The 19,999-nt window shown below is 35.7% G+C and overlaps 1 protein-coding gene across 6 annotated transcripts in view; it reads left to right on the forward strand.

The window, feature by feature from the left end:
• The window catches only part of Gabra2 (gamma-aminobutyric acid (GABA) A receptor, alpha 2), a 134,388-nt gene that overhangs the window by 82,392 nt on the left and 31,997 nt on the right, over positions 1 to 19,999 (forward strand). For all 6 annotated transcript variants that reach the window (XM_005391902.2, XM_005391901.2, XM_005391903.1 and 3 more), the window contains 2 exons: positions 1,207 to 1,350; positions 2,535 to 2,687. In XM_005391902.2, coding sequence (XP_005391959.1) covers positions 1,207 to 1,350; positions 2,535 to 2,687 — 297 coding nt within the window. The remainder of the gene's footprint in view (positions 1 to 1,206; positions 1,351 to 2,534; positions 2,688 to 19,999) is intronic.

Genomic DNA, 19,999 nt, shown 5'->3' on the forward strand with positions numbered 1-19,999 from the left:
AATATTGAACATGAAATTTTTTAAAAAAATTTGAACATCTTGTGCATCTCAGCTACAAAATAGTCCTTTTCTCAGTGTAGAATTCCTGTAGTCAACCTATAAAGGTTCAGTTAAGCATTCTCTGGTACACAGTTATAATTTATATTACATTCTTCATACACGTATTCTCATATATTAAATAAACAGTTTGAATGTTCTCTGACTTGTCCTTACCAGTAGTAGGTGCTGGATGCCTACTGTTGAAAGTGTGGACTACTAGTGTGCAGTGATAGACACGTGAACAAGCTCAAACCTTCACATGCTTTGCAACAACGCTTGGAAGAAGCAGCCTCGGCTGTTTTTGTCATAGTCATTTATTCCTCTTTTACATAGAAGTCCTTCCTAGCCTAAAAAATGGTTACATTTCTATTGCTTTGTCATTGTCCTCAAATAGGAGAAGCCTCTTTATGGTTTAGAATTTTAAATTCAGTCATGATTTGTTGATTTTTTCTTTTTTGTCTCACGTTTTCATATTTTTTCTTATTTCACATAACTTTAAACTTCTTGAATGGAAGTAGAAGATCACAGGATTCTCTGAATGAGCTCCAAAACATTGTCAATTTCCTCTTAAGAGGGATGTTGATAGTAAAAAGTGACTTGAGATATTAAGTCAGTCAATATGCATGTGTACAATGCAGCATATTACTCAAACATAGATTATTTAACAAAGGTAAATAAATCTCTCTAATAATGGCCTAATTTGGGAGTAGAACTTGCACTAAATTTTGTAAAACAAACTGTTATGCTCCTCCTTTACTCTTATTGAGAATAAATCTGATGGCCTTCTGGTTTATTTGTGTATTTGCACACCTCGAGTGTGTGTGCGTGTGTGTGTGCGTGCACACATGCACAGACACACATGCAGAGATCCTCCAGTCTGTACCTCATCACTGTGTGTTATGCATTTGATCAGATACAAAATCTAAAGAAATTAAACACAGTGTATTCTTAACTGATTCAATATGGTAACTGCTTTTTTAAAAGACTTAAGAAGGATCATTTTTTGCAATATATTCTTGGGCTATTCTCCACGTTTCCAGCTTCTGTATCTGTAGTTTATACTGAAATGTTGAGTTTATAGTAAGTTGATTCTATGAGATAAACAAACTTTGACATTGCATTCTGTTGGCAGTTATTTGTACAATTTTTCTTCTCTGATTTTGACAGATGCATATACAACCTCAGAAGTCACTTATATTTGGACTTACAATGCATCTGATTCGGTACAGGTGGCTCCTGATGGCTCCAGGCTAAATCAGTATGATCTCCTGGGCCAATCAATTGGGAAGGAGACAATTAAATCCAGTACAGGTCAGTAAAATGAGTCTGAAGAAAAACTATGAAGTCACTGAAAATATGTTATACTATTTAAAAAGCTTTGTTTTCAGGTCTACAAACTAGTGGGATAGACTGCACGGGAGCTTTCCTGGTGTTCACAATCTTGCTTTATACTCCTCACTGAATCTGTGTTTTATCAAGATTCAAGAGGATTCATATGTGTATTAAAGTTTGAGTCACACTGACCTAAATATACTACGTATTTAAAAGTATGTCTTCTCTGGCCCTGCGTGGTGGCACACACCTGTAATCCCAGCACTTGGGAGGCTGTGGCAGGAGGATCCTTGTGAGTTTGAGACCAGCCTAGGCTACAAAGTGAGCTCAAGCCCAGACTGAACCGCATAGCGAGACCCTGTCTCAAAAAAAAAAAAAAAAGCATGTCTTCTCAAATGAGTTGTTATTAACATTTACCTTCAAACAACTGGTGACACTTCGCCTAGTTTTCTAATTGTTTCCCCCACCTTCCACAAAATTCATGATTACTCAACTTTTGATTTATGGATAATTACTACAGGCCTGTGTGGAAAACCTTATTCCCTGTCTAAGGGCCACTGCCATCTAAGAAACAAACAGCTGTGTGAACTAATTATCTTACATCTGGCTATCATTAAAACCCTGAGAGGAAAAAAAAAAAAGATAGGAGGATTCGAAAGAAGTACTGAAACAAATTAGAGCAGACATACAGCAGAGAAAAATGCAGAATTAGTGACAAGGTTAAATGTGGAAAATCTGGGCCAGAAATTCTGCCCTGGAAATGAGGCCAGAGATCAAAACTTTAAAGAGCAAAGAAGGATCGAGTTGATCAGTCTTAGCAGAAATTTATAGTTAGTGTCAGTGTGGATGAATGACCTAAGCAAGTAAGATAATCTACTAGGAGAAAGGCTTTATGAGTGTGAATCCTGTTGGTTAGGATCCACGACTGAAAAAGAAAAACAAATACCTTATTCTGGGACATACAGAGCAAATGTCTTCACTTTATGAACATTCTCCTCTAAATGCTCTTGCTATGCTAATGAGGTGTTTCAAATCGGTGTAGTTTTGATGATAAGTATGTGATATTTTTAAATCAAAGACTTTTTTTTAAATCTCTTCCATTTCCATAACGTTCCAACTATTGACTATTACAATTCCTTAAGCTTTTGAAATTTTTCTTCCAGGTGAATACACCGTAATGACAGCTCATTTCCACTTGAAAAGAAAAATCGGGTATTTTGTGATTCAGACATACCTGCCTTGTATCATGACTGTCATTCTCTCCCAAGTGTCGTTCTGGCTTAATAGAGAGTCTGTGCCTGCGAGAACTGTATTCGGTGAGTGAATTCGCTCCACACGTTGTAGTACAGAACATCATGTTTCAAAGCGCACTTTCAAAGGTGTCGTCTCTCTTGATTCTCACATCAATACTTTGTAATGTGCGGGGCAGGGAATATTGGTTTTACTTTATTGATAAGGAAACTGAAGCTCAGAGAGGCACAACACAGAGTCACTGCCACATTGTTAATAAAAGAATATAAGCGTTACTTAAAGAGCCTGGCAATAAATTCATTCCTTTTATTCCTGTTAAATCATTCTGCTTATTGACATTTGTCTCCATATTAGCAGAAGGAGAATTTCTTTAATAGAAAGTCTCACTGTACCATATTTCTAGACTTCCTTTGCTTAGCTCTCTTTTAGTTTTCAGTTAAAAGGAGGACATTAGTGCTTTAAGTTTGAGACAGAAGAAAACTCAGAATGAGAACTCATTCTCTTCCGCTGATGTGTCTGATTTGCTTGATTAAACCAAGTAAGGGCAGTTTTTAAAGTTAGAATATGGAATATCATTTTTACAGTGTTTTGGGTTTTGCTTTGACATGAACAAATATGATATTTGTAATTTAAGTAAGAGGAAGGGTAAATTCATTAGTGTATTTAATAACAAGGTTTTTGCTTGATTAAAACCATGCAAAGGAATTTGGTTACTTTTGGGGGGATATAGGAATTAGACTGTGGACATTTTGGAAGAAAGTAGGTCATTTTTGTGTGTTTGGTCCACCAATTCATTTAGAAAGTTTTACTAAGAACTTAGTTTCTCAGGTACTGTTCCAGGACCTGGGGATGCAGATATAAATGAATGATAGTTCCTATATCCAAATAGACTAGTATTATGGATAGTAGCAGAATAAGAAGAATGACAATAAAAGTAAAACTAGAATAGAAGAGGCATATGCATGTTATAGAAAATTACAATATACATCATCTCTACAAGAACTCTTTGAGAAAGTAGCTGGATTAATTATTGAACTGAGCCTTGCAGGATGACTAGGAGTTTCTCAAACAGGTAAGTGGACAAGAATCCTAATCAAAACCAGATTGTACAGTGACATGACTGGATGAACAAACGTGCTGTGTTCTGTGATGCTGTTTCAGGATCAGTGGAGATACACATAGAAATATTTTGAGACAAAGATGAGAAAGTGTGTTCATGGAATGTACCTTTATCTTTTAGAATACGTAAGTCACTAGAGTATTTTGAGGCTATAATATCAGTAAAACTCGCAGAACAATGTCACTGAATAAGGGCTACAAAATTGTTATCTATTCTTTTTTTAAATAACTTTGTGGATGTATGGTAGATATGTGAAAAGCTATACATGTTTAATAAATACAACTCAATTAATTTGGGGATTAGTATACACTAATGAAACCAAGACGCCCATCCATGCAGTACCCTTATCCATCATCTCCCAAAGTTTCCTCTCACCTCCTTTATTAACGGTGTGTATCATTGGCGGGTAAGGGCATTTGATGTGAAGTTCTATTCTCCTAACAGAATTTAAGTATAGCACATATTATTGTTGTTAGGCATTATGCTATATAGTAGATCTCCAGAAGTTACCTAGCCTAATTAAAAGTATTCCTATTACTATAAATATGATCTTATTGGCTTATTTGTGGAAGCTGAGTTAAAAGACAGAAATGACCAAAGACAGGCAGCAATGTTGAGGGTTACTGAAATAATCTAGACAAGATATAATTATGCTATTGCTAAGGATGACAAAGACAACAAAGGAAAACGGGTAGGATGACAAGCTGCTTGGAAGAGAGGAATGGTGGATTTGTTGGTCATATGGAGCAACTACAGGAAAAAGGAATAATTTAAAATGAAGTTTAGGGGAGTTTTTGGATGCTTGATGTGAATAATATTGCCATTAATAAAAACTAAAGGGAAAGATGAGAAAGGTAGTCATTTGTGAGTGATGTGGATTTTGAAATTCCTTATAGTATCAGTTTGATCTTCAGTTGACCAATGGACCTAAGTATATGTAAAGCAGACGAATAGCAGTGGCTGTCAATAAATATAGCAATCAGTAGCTACCAGATATGAGAAGTTAAAGATCTAGTTAGGGTTAGATATCTCTTACAGATAAATGAGGTTGGTAAATGTAAGATCAGAAGACAGAATCCTTAAAAATATTAAATTGACAGGATTTGGAAGATATGAGAGGACAAAATTACAGTATAACATGCAGAGCAAATTTAGATACATGTATAAAAGGAAATATACGGGTATGGATCTAGACATAGACGTAGACTGACAAAGACATAGACATAGGTACCAGCGGGAACAAGAGGGAGACAGCGAAATCCAAATGTACTGAATGAATTTGACTAGATGAAAGTTACTAATGCAAATTAATTAAATGAGAAAGGTTGCTTTGGAGTAGCACACACTCAAGTAGGTAGAAACTGTGAGATATGGAAGATGTTGCACACATACAACCTTTTGAAGAAAAAGAAAGATAAAGGTAACTGCATATACATGTGACTCATCATTATTTTAAAATTATTATTGTATTACTATTAACATGGACATTTACATAACATGGAAGACAAATTTATGGCAAGCCACAAGCTAAATGTTTCACTTATTTCTTTACTTATTATTTTGTTTATGAAATTCATTATACCATGACACCTACCTTTTAAGAAGAAGACTGAGACTTTAAAATTTTAAGTGTTTTATTCAATGACACTATGCTGCACATCTCTCTGTCTCTCTGTCTCTCTGTTGCTGTATCTGTCTCTGTCTCTCTCTCTTTTTCTGTCTATCTCTGTCTCTCTCTGTCCCTCCTTTGTTTCTTAGTGCTTGGCTCTGAATTACTAAGCCTGCATTCTACCACTGAGCTACACTCCAGCCCTAACATGACAACATTTTACAGATTAGATTTGATGAGAGAGTTCTAGAAAGAACTAAGTGAACACAGTTGGGAAAAGGAGGGGAGAAGAAGAGGGAATAGAGAAGGAAGCAAGGGCGTCAAACTTTCCTTTACAGTACATCATCTACATATAATAACAAAAATATTTCAAGGTTGAAATTTAAATCAAGGAATAGCTATATAAAATCAAATATAATTTAGGATGATTAACATTCTTTTATTGTTACAATATCAGTCATGTTTTCTTTGTACTAATGTTCATGCTTATGATCAAGTCATTATGTTTCATTATAGAACAACTGACATGGTCTACATGATATTCTATGAACTATGTCCCTTTTTACTTTTTATTGTAAAGGGAAAAGAAAGAGAAAAACAGTAATACAGTATTTCAAAACAAGATAATAGGATATTAACAATGGTTAATATGTTTCATATTGCTATTTCAATATGTCTTATTCAATATTTTGTGCTCATTTGAATAAGAAATTGATATTGTGATTAACCATGATTGAATTATGTAAAAGTATATGATATTCATCATGTACAGTCTTTTACAAAGCTATGTATTTAAGAAATAATACATTGGCTGACACTTGAAATCTCAGCCCTTTGGGGTGCTGAGACAGGAGGATTACAAGTTTGATCACAACCCGAACTATATATCAACTTAGTGAAATCTTCTCTCAAAATAAAAAAAAATAATAATAATTGAAAAGGCCTGGGGATGTAGCTCAGTGCAAAGATCCTGGGTTCATTCTGATACCAAATAAAAGAAAGAATATACTGAAAGTATATTTAACAATTATGATTAGTTCTTTTATTAGAATTTCATTGGACATTTCAACAGAATAATAGTCTTTAACGTAAGTTCCTGCGCAGTTTTCAGTATGAATCAAGTATGATACATTAATTCACCAAATTATGTACTTAAGAGCTGAAAGTTTGCTTTCTATTTTTCTCTTATGGTGCCTTATAGATGTTCATCTTGTGGCACACATATTACCACAGATCTTGGAGAATTGTAAGTGCTAGAAAAATGTGTGTTGAATGAGTTAAAAAATAACTAGATAGAGGAGTAATTTTGCCTATAGAAAGGGGCAGTTCCTCAGTATTAAACTCACTAAACAAAAACCTTTGAAAAGTAAGAACATGTTCAATTCTAAGGGCCAATAGTTGTGTTTCCACTGTCATGAGGACAAGAAAACAAGACAATGCTACATAAACTTATGTGTGTTTACAATTGTAAAGATTATATCTGTGAGAGGAAGACGTGCTGAAAGTATGAAGAGATTATGTAGGAAATGTGAGCAAAGGACACTGACAAAGATATGGACACAACTATAGAATACTAACATAGTGGTAGTAAAAATGACCACCAATAAAGCATACAGAGAAGTGATATTGAAGGAAAAATATCATAACCCAAGAAAAGCAGTTACATTTTCTTCTCAAGTGTACATTAAATATTTTCCAGGAGGAACCATATTCTAAGTTATAAAATAACTCAATAAATTTGAGGAGATTGGAGTCGTACAAATTCTCTCAACACAGTGCAATGAAGCTAGCAAGAAAAGAATGAAACTGGAATCTATACCAGTATGCGGAAATCAAACATCCCTCTCAGTCAACAGATTAGGTAAACACTAAATCCTTTAGGACACCAGGAAAAACTTTGCAGCAAATGAAAATAAAAGTAGAGCACACCAAATCTTATGGAATTCAATGAGAGCAGTGCTCAGTGGATAATTGATAGCAATAAATACCTACATTAAAAGAGAAGGAAGATCTTCAATCAATAACTTATCTTTATAGATTCATGGAATAGAAGAGTAAGAACAAACTACTGTAAATACAGATTCAGTAAGGAGAAGAAAATAATTAAGTTTAGAATATAAATAAATGAAATAGAAAATAGAAAAACAAGAATGAGAATAAATAAATCCAAAAGCTGGCTCTTTGAAACTGCAAAGAATTCCAGTAATCTTAAACTAGACTAAGACAAAGAGAAATGATACAAAAATTAAAATCAGAAATAAAAGTGGAGATTTTGCTATCAACCTTACAGAATTTAAAAGGGTTGTAAGAAAATAATATAACAATTGTATGCCAACAAATATGGTAATTTTTGTAAAATGGACAAATTTCCAGAAAAACATAAATTAGTAAGCCTAATGACAGAGAAATAAAAAATCTCAATAGTTTCTTAATATGAGATTTAAGGAGTAAGCAAAACCTTTGTAACAAAGAAAAGACTGGGACAAATGGCTTCAGTGGTGATTTCTACCAAACACTTACAGAAGAACTAACACCATTCATATACAAATGGCTAAGAGAAATATGAATTACAAGCACATGAAATAATGTACAACATCAGTGGTCATTAAGGAAATTCAAATGTAAACCACAGCGATATATGTTTCATATCCCCCTTGGAGGCCCTTGATAACCATTAAATGGAAAAAGTATGTGTTGCAGGATTATGAAAAGGAGATGCTGATGTTTTGCTGGTGGGATTTTAAATTAATGCATCCACTGTGGACAGGAGTTTTGCTTTGCCTCACCACGCTAAAGAAAGAATGACCAGAACGCTTAGTAAATTGCATCTCTCATTATATCTGCAAGAGTAAATGGACTATATTTGCACACTCAAACATGCACACAGATGCTTATAAAAAGATTATCCCAATATTCAACAGGTAGGAAAAAACACATGTCCATCAACAGCGAGTGAATATATAAAATGTAGTATGTACTCATAATTGGATGTTATTCACCCCTAGATCCTTATTATCCAGAACAGGGAAATTTATAGTGGCACACAGCACTTAGTTAGTTGCTGGTGGAAGGGAAACAAGCAGCAGTTCATTGATGTGGGAAGATGCTCCCCTGGGTTGATGAGAAAGTTTTGAAACTAGAGCAAGATAGTGGCTTCAGAACATAGTGAGTGCATAAATTCTATGAATTGTAGACTTTAGTTTTATGTTATGTGACTTTCCTTGCAGTAAAAAACATGTGCCAATAGTGGAGTTTTCATGCCAGAAGCTTCCCAGAGCTTGGATTCAGAAAAATCTTCTCAGATACATATTTCAAATTTGCAATATATCAAATCAAAGAAAAATGAAATATACTGTGGTCTAAAGTATAAGACAATTTTCATTCAGATCACTTGAAAGTTATTGTTGCATAATTTTCAGATTTCAACTAATACAAAAATCTCATGGCATAATTATGTAGTAATGAAAAACAAAAAAATTATTGAGACTGAAGTGATATTCCAAAATAAATTAAATTTATTTATAAACATTTGATAAATTAGATAAAATAATGCACTATTTTTCAATAAAGGACAACAAGAATATGAAATATTGCATTGAGGTAACTGAAGCTATCTTACCATATATCAGGTAGGTGCATATTTTAAAAGAAATTAATAGGAAACTCTCAGAGGAGAGATAAATAGACATATAAATGTTTCACTTTGTATCAATGTAAGGTTAGGGTCAAGGCTGCCAGATTTAACTATAAAAATGTACAGAAGCTTTAAGAGATAGGAAATAAATTTGGCATATAAAATTAAAAATCAAGACTATATTAAACATACAAATATTCTATAAATTAATTACAATATAGGTTTAAGGGTCTAAGTGTCACATTTTCACGTAAGTTGAGGCTCTTGGGGAGTGAAAGCAGTCTGAGTATAATCTCTGCAGTTCTCCTGTGTAAGGCTTGCGGTACATAGAATTCTGGGTAAATGCATGCATATATGTTGGGGGTAAGTAAGGGATCAAAGTGCTGCAAAGACCTAACTGGAATGAGATTTGTAAACCACCCAGCTCCCTGGCTCTGCACCTTCATCCAGCCTTCTCCGCTTTTCCCTTTGCGTGTGAGCATCGTCTGATGATATGCAGCCGTCACCTAGGCTGAGTTTCTACCTTCCCCAATTCCTCACTTTAAATTCACAGTCAGATCTATAGCCTCTCTCCCTGGTGAGAGATCACTGAGTCCTCTCTGCTTCCTCTGGCCTAAGGCCTTTGGTATCCACCCAAGTAAAACAATGAAAAATTACTACGGTGAAGAAATTAATATACCCTGGGAAATAGATGCCTAATTTCTCAACTTTTAACATCTTTCTGGGTTTCTTGCATGAATAGCATAAGAAAATAGGACATACAAGAGTAGACAAAGAAGCTGAAAGTGTAATGTGTATCCCTTGATATTAGAGACTTTCCTCCATTATGCCGGATTTTATCTGTGCATCTTTTGTATACATTGCTTATTTCAATCACTTCTCGGCCTTTTGGCTAATATCAAGTGTACATTGCTTATTTCATAGTCATGAAGAACCAGCCTGCTCTCTTTCAGAGACACTAATTCAAAATGACAGTCCTTGTGTTTTGCCGTGATAACACTCTCCTTTGACTTTTTCCTAGCACTTATGCTCTGTTCATTCAAAAACAAATACTTACTGAGCGCTTATTTGTCAGCACTGTTCTAGAAAACATCCTCCAACAAAAAAGCAAACACCACTCCCGTCGTGGAAAGGTATTTGCTCTCAGTTGTCAAGTAAGAGAGCACTTACAGAATCTTTTAAATTGTTTTTTGGATGTCATGTTTTCAGGCTCTTGAGTGCACACAATGCATTCACAATATATAGACCTTATTTTGTGATAGCTGATTTTGTGAAATGTGGCCTGTAGTCCATAAGTTGCTTAATATTCTTTAAATCTAAGTAAGTCAGAAATAATTGTGAATAACTTGCAAATTATTGTCTCTATATTTGAAGGTAAAATGTTTCAGTGTTATATCAGCATATATGAATTTGTAGGTGGATTTTTGTGTTACTGTATATTCAGTATATAACAGACTATTTTTTTCTATTAAAAACTGAAATCAAATCTCACACATTGGTTATGGAGTAAGTGTTGAAAAAGAAAAGTGAATTCAGGTACTCCGTTGGGTACAAAGCTCGAGGCATATTCAAGGACTCTAGCTGTATATTTTATGTAAATGGTAAAATAATTAAAACCGTAAAAGAGCATGCTTAGATTGATCATCTTTCTCCTTAATTCCATGGATTTTCTCCTCTTTAATGTGATTTTTAATAGCGTAATATGTAATATAGTAACTTGAATACATGAAGGGATTTTTCCCATAAGTGGGTGATCCAAGGTTAGAATGGCAGTGCCCTGGGCATTGGACACTCAGTCTTTGCCCTTCTGCTTTGATAGCCACAGCCTGTGGTTTTGCTTGATAGGCATCAGTGTTCAAGCTGCTACATCCTGCTCTAAGAAACGGGAAGAGGTAGGTAAAGAGTAGAAAACCGCTAGCTTTCTGCTTGCCGTACAGTGAATGTTCCCCACAGTCCCTCCACAAGATATATGTTGGTTGCACTTCATTTTACAAGCAGAGGCTCTACAAGTTGATGTCCTGAGTAAATTCAATGTTATCATACCTTGGGTTGATTACATTTAAGTTGGTAGGAGTTTTTGCCACAATAAGAAAGATAGTTTGGGGTATGAATGTCATAAAGTGACCAAGAGCATATACTGCAGAGCCTTTCATTTAAGACCTGGTTTAAGCCTTTGGTTTAAGACTTTTAAACTGCCTGACTTCTGGTACATTTATTTATTGCTCTTTGTTTCTTTCTCTTTTTTCTTTTAAAAATTAAAAACTAATGAAACAACAATGAAAACAAAATCAAAACAACACAAAAACAACAAAAACGATACATGACCTCAAAACCAAATGGTAGGAATTAACAATGGCTGCTACATTACATACTGTTATCTTCAACAACCATTGTTAATACCCTGTCACCATGTTTTGAAATGCTGTATCATTTTTATTGTTCTCTATGCTGTTTTGTTTATGTATTGTTCTTGTTATTTTGGTTTATGTATTTATTTTTATTTTATTTTAATTTTTTTGGTACTGGGAATCAAACTCAGGATCTTGAGCTAGCCAGGCAGGCGCTTATGCAGCTGAGCTATATCCCTGGCCAGTTTATTTAAAATGAAAACAAAATTTATATGTATATATAAAGATAGCTGGAATAGGTATATTGCTGATGTCTGTGGTTTATTGAAAGGAACAGCCAATGCTTAAAATTTTCTATTTTCTTGACCAATTTGGCACGCTTTTTTTTTTGTACCAAGAATCAAACTCACGACCTTGCCCGTGCCAGGCAGGTGCTTTGCCCCTGAGTTATATCCCTGGCTCTGGTGCATTTCTTAGCAAGCAGCCAGCTGACAGACTGCAGTTGGAAACTTCCTCTTACAAACCTTCTGTGGTTTCCCATCACAAGCACCTAGCATAACAAATGCTCTTTTTCCAAATAGCAAAAATCAGCTAAGGATTTTCCAAAAACAAAAGTGGAAAGAGAAGTGGGGTAGATATCCTACCCTACAAAAACCAGACTGTTGCCCTGCACTTGACAGTGCCTCAGCTCTGAGCTGCCACTCCATTGGAGGGAATGTCCACTGCTTTCTCTTGCCACAGCTGTAATAAAGCACTTTCCCTTCCCTTTGGTATTCTCTGAATCCGCTTTCTCATCCTACTTCAGAGAGAGAGACAAACCCGTTGAAGGTGGTCTGGAGACCCCTAGGCCCCAGGCAGATTGGTTATAACACTATCAGCAGTGTTTAGTTTTGTCTGAAGAGAATTTCAGATTCCTTGACATTCTTTTATTTAAGTGAAAGATACCAGTGTGGGTTCAGTTTTAGTCAGGACTTCTTCAACTGCAGTGAAATTCAATTTAAGTCAAATTATCTTACGCCTTCTGTGAACTTCATTCTTACTAATGATGAGCTTACACAAGCACCCCCAACTACCAAGTTAGACGTTTATCCCTTGCTAAAATTTCATAAATGAACCTCATTGGTTAGACTTGGCACACAGACTTATCCATGTTCCAAACACCCTGACCAGATGTCAAGCTCATCCTGAAGGGAAAGAGAAGTATTCCACTAAATGGAAGAACTGGAGGCTTCTTTCAACATACGTCAGCTAACAATGTTTCTGTGTATTGCTAACACTTTCACCTGGCATTTGAATGCAGCCCTTTTCTACTGCTGCAGAGTACTATTACAGCAATCCTTCTATTCTCTCTAATGCCATCAGTGTCTTCAGTCCTTGGCCATTCTAGTAAGAATGCATATATGGCATTAACCAAATCAAATCCTGTTAACTCTACTAATGCCCTGGATAGTAGCTCATTTATTTGTTCTCTTTTTAAGTTCTATTTGAAAGAAGATGTCCTATTTGCTGTTCCAAATTTTTCTCCTCTACCAATCTATGAAAGAGACATTCTCTCTCCTCCACCAAAACCACTCCTGCTAAGGTGCTCCATATTGCTAAATCTGAAAACTAATTCTAAAACCACTTTCCTTGACCTGTCAGTGGTCTTTGATAGAATACAATCCTTCCCCAGAGTGAGAAGAAATGCCCTGAAATTACTGTCTTCACTTAGCTGCCTGTATAGCCACTCTCTTGATTTATCTCTCACTTTCCATGCATTCTTAGTGCCCGTTCCTACTTCCCAGACCTTGTACATGTCAGAATGCTTCATTACTTAGCCCCACATTCCCTCTCTATCTTGGTGATCACAGCCTCAACCATGGCTTCTTTTCAGTTACAGGTGATAATTATGAAATGTACCCCTTTTGTTCAGGCCCTTTCCCTTAACTCCTCCCCCCACACATGCACACGCACACATCAAGCTATGTTCTTTACATCTTCACTTGGATGACCCTCAGACAAACTCAGCATGCAGAGAATAGATTTTTTAATCCTTCCCTCCTCAAAATCTTCTCTCCTATGGCTTTACTTATACCTAAGCCTAGAATGAGCTACGATCAACCTTTTTTATAGATTACTGTATGTCTTAGTTTGTTTGGACTGCTGTGGCAAAATACCATACATCAAGTAGCTTCAACATCAGAAATTTATTTTCCTCTAGTCCAGAGGCTGGGCTTCTATGATTAAGATTAAGAGGGTCAATTTCTGGTGAGGGCTCTATTCCTGGAATTCATATGGGTACCTTCTCACCGTATCTTCACATTGTCTTTCTGTGTGTGTGTGTGTGTGTGTGTGTGTGTGTTCAGAAAGAGAGTAAGCTGTCTAATGTTTCTAAATATAAGAGCACTAATTCTTTTGAGCAACAATTTTTTTTTATTTTAAAGATAAAAGGAGGGAAACATTAACAGACATACAACATTTTACAACATATCACAAGCACAATACAGACAATACAGAGTTACAAACAAAGTGGTAGGGAATTAACAATGGTGGTTGTATTACATATTGATATCTTCAAAGTGGCTTCTCATGAAAACAGATATAAACATTGAATACTGGTCAACCAAAGACTCATTGACAGTTTCTTTCAGCATAGAAATAGAAGACAGAAGAACAACCATGTTATCTATCCTGTATATACATACATACAAAATTTCTCCTTCGTTCCCTTCTCTTTTCCCACATCCCAGAAGCCCTTTACTCTTCGGTGGTTTCCTATCATTTCACAGTGTCTATCATACCTCCGAGTTTAAATTAACTCTTTCAAGTTTTACACTAGTGACACAATGCGGTGCTTGCACATGTATGTTTGATTTATTTCACTTTTGAGTATGGTTTCTAGTTGAAGAGCACTAATTCTTTTGGATAAGAGCTTTCAAGACTAGCTCTCACCTTAATTTCTTCTGTTGAGGCTCCATCTCGAAAGACAGCCACATTAAGAGTTTGTGCTTCAACAAATGAATCTTTGTGGGGGAGACACACAAAATTTTAGGCCTCCAAAATGCAGTAGCCTCTTGCTACAACTTTTGCGTAAGTATTTACCAATATAGCAGACAGGCTGCTCTTCTGAAAATGTGGCCAAATCACGCCAAACCTGTGCTGCAAACTGTTCATTTGCTGACCAGCACACCCAAGCAGCAACCAGAGGCCTGTCGGATACCAGCAAGATCTCAAGCAGTGGCCACTCCCTTCCTCTGCAAATTCAACCTCTGTTGCTTTTCCCATCCCTCCTCCTTCCCTAACATCCACACTGGCCTCCCTTTACCCTTGAATATGCCAGGCCCGTGGATCCTAGTGTCAGCTCTTTCCTCAGCTATCCATGGGGCCCACTTCTTTGCCTCTCAGGACATTTCCCAATTGTTATCTTCTCCAAGAAGTTTCTGACTCCCCTCCTTAATGTTGTTGTCTGTTCCTTCTTCCTGACTCTTTTACTTCCCTGGTCCTAATCTACTTTTTCTCCATCACATGTGTCATTTCTATGATGCCATAGAAAATATGTAACAGTTTTATTCTCTACAACTAGAGTTTAAACTTTAAGATGGTACTTTCTCTCTCTCTTTCTCTCTCTCTCTCTCTCTCTCTCTCTCTCTCTCTCTCATTTAGACCCACAGGTCTTATAAGACTATCTTCCACATAATACATTCTCAATAAATATTTGTTAATATAATGAATCAGTGCACTCTGGATAAGAAAAAATGATTCCAGTCCCTCAAGCAAAATTATCTGTAGATTATAGTATATTATTAAGCAGAATCTCATAACTACAAATTCTTGGAGCTCAAAAGTAGTATAATTGAAAGAGAACTACCAAGTACACACAAAATAGGGGTTTCCTGCATAAGGAACTAATGTGTTGGCTAATAAAAGGACAGGGAGAGAACATTCCACTTTCTGAAGTGGTAGAAACCAGGAATTGTCTTAGACCACTCCAAATAAGGAACATATTAAACCTTACCACGAAACATATATGAAAATGAATGAATGAATGTATGACAACTGAATGTATGAAAGTATGTTTCTGTTAATTAAAACACTTTATATTGAAGATCAAATAATTGTAATACAGAAAAGATAGAAATAGAACAGAGGCAAAGAGCTTGTCTATGATCAGATTTTATGATATAAAGCAACAGTACTTAAAACTGATACAGGTGTGAAACAATGTGAACATAAAATTATTTTATAGGGTTAGATGGGATGTAGATAGATGTTAGATTTGTATGTACATGTAAAGATAATAAATAGGTAGAATTCACTAATTCAATGGGAATTGATCAAGTTAGACCCACTCCAGATGAAAAGTGTACACCCGCCAGGTAGATATAGAAAATAAGAGTGATGTCTTGAAATTTTGAATAGATATTGGACAAAAAATAAAATTTTTACATTTTCAACTGATAAGCCAAGTATGAAATTTAAAAGGAATGCAGTCCACAGAGTTACTGTCACTCTGACACTAAAGGTAGTTCTGCAGGCTCCCGAAGCCACTTCAGTGGGAGGGGTTGGCTGTAGTAGTTTTGGGATGATTTAAGCAAGTTATATTTATTGGGCATTTCATTTCTTTTATTATTACATTAAATTTTTATGAGGAGTTTGCAATCTAGGTACCTCACATGCACAGTTCAAAGTAGGGTTCCAGCTCCTGTGTGAACCTATTGTGTCTGCTGAGCCAGCAGGCGGCGGCACTCAAGTGGTCATGGGAATGATGGGGAGCAACGGGAAGTTTGGATGAAGCCTAGCTTGCTTGCCAGCTACTCACTTCCTGCTTCCTGCTATGTGCACCACTTCCTAACAGGCCATTGACTATACTGGTCTGTGGCCAGGGGGACTGGGGACCTCTGGTGTATGAGACGACTTCTTATATTTCGTATATCTGGCTAACTACTAAATATCATCAAGTTACATGGGGCATGAAGGGTGCTGATAGCTGGGTAGCTAGCTCACTAGATAGATGATACATAAGGTAATCACAGATATCTATGTCACTGCATGTAATAAATTTATGCATGTATTTGCATATGTATTTATGCTAATATTTCCCATTTATAAAGACAATTGGATGATTTGATAAAATGGGGACTCATATTGTCAAGTGAAAACTCTTGGCTGAGATTGAATAGCCTGGATCCTTCTAAATGTGCAATCTTTAGTTTACAAGCACTCTTATGGATCGATTGCTCACCTTACTTATTTTTTAATTTCCCTCTCTTGTCCGTGTAGGCATATAAATTTTTAGCCCATGGATCAAGACATGCAGAGATAAGAAAGGACATCACACAAATGCCAGGCAAAGCAAACAAGGTCAAAGACAGAAAAATATCTAAAAGTCTTGTGAGTTCAGCACTAAACAGTGAGGCTAAGGAGTTGAGGTAATGTAAGGATGAGACAAGGACAGTTTTTTGGAAAGAAGCACGAAGCTAACAGTGGAAGTAGAATGCCTGGGTGGTAGTAGAATAGAAAAAAACTAATGAGCAGAAAGCCTGCCCAAGGTAGAAATAATTTCGGAAAAACTTACTTTTGATCCCTGTCCTCCGGAAGGAATGGGCTGCAGAGCACCAACAGGAGGCAACCTGGCAAACCCGAACTGACTTTGGCACAAGGCAGCACGTGCTAATCAGATGCAACCTGCCAGCCCAGCAGCCAGTCCTCTCCCTGCTGCTGTCAGAGTCTCATCCCAGCCATCCCACTGCCAATTAGGAAAGTGACTGAAGCAAAATACATTAATAAGCCGTGGCAGGGAAAATTAGAGAGCCTGGCTAGTTCTAGCCTAAAGGTAAACTTAGCAGTTATTTTTAGGAATATAAAATGTGAATGAAAAACTGTCATAGTAAAAACATAAGGGAGTATTAAATATATTCTATTGTTTTGTAGGTGATTTTTTTTAATTTTGAGGTTTTAACTAGGACATGAAAATATCATCTTAATATACTTATGACCATTTAAGAACAGATAACTCTGCCTCATTTTTTGCATTGAAATCTATATAATAGCAACAATGGCAAAAATAAAATACATTTATAGGTAGCATATTCAGTGTTAGACATATCAAACTTATTCAGAAAAAATTTCTGACTCTTAATTCTTTTGCTCTTTCTACTGCTTTTGCAAATCAAATTATTTTTCTTTATTTCTTTTTTTTTTTTTTTTCTTTTAGAGACTACAGTAGAAATATCCTGGCAAAGTGCTTCATGGGCAATTTTATTTAAGAATCAGGTTCACTAAATGTAGATCAAAATGTGAGGTAAAGATTTTGACTTTAGATTTAGATTAGATTTTGACTTTTCTGGTTAACTGTCAGCTGTCAACAACTGCTTATAGTGGTGTTTTGAGTACCTTGTCCTATAACAGGAGCTGCTACTATCTGATTACAGAACAGCAACTAATACAATACAGTGGATTTCAAAGTCATATTCAGGATTTGTTAAGAAAAGTTAACCTGACTATTCTAGTTCTTCATAAATATAGTTACTTATAATACAATCACTTAAGTCATTGCAATCTTCAGTATACTATAAGGTAAAAATTTAATTACTGCTTTAGATTCCATTCTATAAATTTATATCTCCATAATATACTTTTTTTGTTAAAACTCACTTCTGAAAATTTTGTAATTTTACCAAGTATGATAAGCATATATTGTTAAAGAAAGTTTATTTTTCTCACCTTTTGTTTTAATTTGATGTTTTGCAAATATAGTTTTTATTTTCTTCACATAAATGTTAAAGTCATACTGGAGAAAATATTGACTATAATGTCATTATATAAGTAATGTGATTCTGTCAGTATTTTTACAGGTTTAAATCATCACTAAATAGTGAAATACTTTTTTTCACTATAGCAAAATTTTGAGTGCCTATGTATTACCAGTTTTTCAACACTTAGGAAAAAAATCCTGGTATTTATATTTGAATGTGTTCCAACATGCTCTATTATTTCAAGGAAATATTTCCAGTTAGACTTTTGTGATAAAAATTCTCTAACAATCACAAATAACATAATATCTCCCCAGTTAAATCATCTGAGGGAGTTGTGGGAAATGGTCGAAACTATTAACATTTGAACAGTCACCCTGCATTTTATCACAATGCAATTTATAAGACTGAAATAGAAAAAAGATTTGATAACAATGTGGAATTATCACAATGCAATTTATAAGACTGAAATAGAAAAAAGATTTGATAACAATGGGGAGTTTATACAGGATAGGCTTCTTTGTGATACCTTGTTCTTTTATTTTCTTATTGTGTTCATAGTGAATATATCCTTTTAAGCTCATGAGATGGAAATATTACAGAGACACATAGAAGTACTCACACCTAATTGGCCTTGTAGAATAAGGACCTGTCCTAGTCCTTCTCCTCATCTCTGGGACAAAACACTCTATAACTTAAATATCTATAACTTAGAGGAAGAGAGATTCATTTTAGCTTACAGTTTCAGAAGCTTCAGTCCATGTTGAGTTGGCTTAAACTCTGAGATGACATGGTAGAAGGGCACGAGGAGAGGAAAGATGCTTATGTCATAGTAGCCAAAAAATGAGACGGAAAGTAGGAGCCAGGGAGAGAGATGGACCTTTCCAGACCACACCTTGTTCAAACAGACCCCCACTTCTTCCAGCAAGTCAGCTCTGTAGCCCCATGATTTTGTCACCTTTGCAAAACCCACCTAGAGCACATGCGGCCTTTAGGGGATGTTCTTGATCTAAACCATACCAGGAACAGGGTGGGTGCGAGTCTTAGACATCTATATTTAGCATTCTTTGATCCCAGTGTACTTGAATGCAGAACCTCCAGCTCATTCCTCATTTCCTTTGATGTTAGATTTGAACCATGATAGTTTTCTTGGAAATAAGTTCCCAGACGCAGTAAATTATGAGTTGATCATTTCTTCTTGCAACAGATTGGTCTTAAGATATAATGCTGAATCCTTTTAATAGCAACAAGCTTATGGAATTATGCCTAATTATGGAACTAAATCATATGGTTTTAAAAGTATAGAGACAGAGTATTCCAGTCGCAAAGATGATGGGGTTAGTGAAAACAGAATTACATGAATCGATGGGGAAAGCATTCTGTAGCTTATTGGGGTTTGTTTGGGGTTCTTTTTTTTTTTTTTTCCCGGCACCAGGAATCAAACTTGCGACTGTGTGCTTGCCAGGCAGGCGCTGTGCCACTGAGCTAAGTCCCCAGCCCACTTTGTAGTTTATTGGAATAATGGAAGAATACAAAGAATTCCAATTCAAGCCTTTTTTTTTTCTTTTCTAAGGAACTACAATAAATTGTTTCTCATGGTGAGATATAAGTGACTAAAACAAAATCGCCTGAGGCTTTCTAGGCATCCATGTAAACAGGATAATCCCCAAATTGCCTTTGGTTTTTTTTAAACTACCACTAGATGGGACTCTTGCACCCTTAGTTTGGATTTTTAGCATGTTTCTTCACAACTGAAGGGGGGGACTAATAAATTTAGACAAAAATAAAAACCAGGAAGCTCTAGAATGCTATAATAGGCTGGTTCTACATAGAATATCTGTAAATGTTATTCAGTATTTGAAAATCTGTAACTGTAGAGATTGGTCAGCTTTCTCATGGCTGAGACACAACAGGCAGAGAGGAGAGATTTAAGTT

The sequence above is a fragment of the Chinchilla lanigera genome, unplaced genomic scaffold, assembly GCF_000276665.1.
Source record: "Chinchilla lanigera isolate Chin_1 unplaced genomic scaffold, ChiLan1.0 scaffold00042, whole genome shotgun sequence".
Lineage (NCBI taxonomy): Eukaryota > Metazoa > Chordata > Mammalia > Rodentia > Chinchillidae > Chinchilla > Chinchilla lanigera.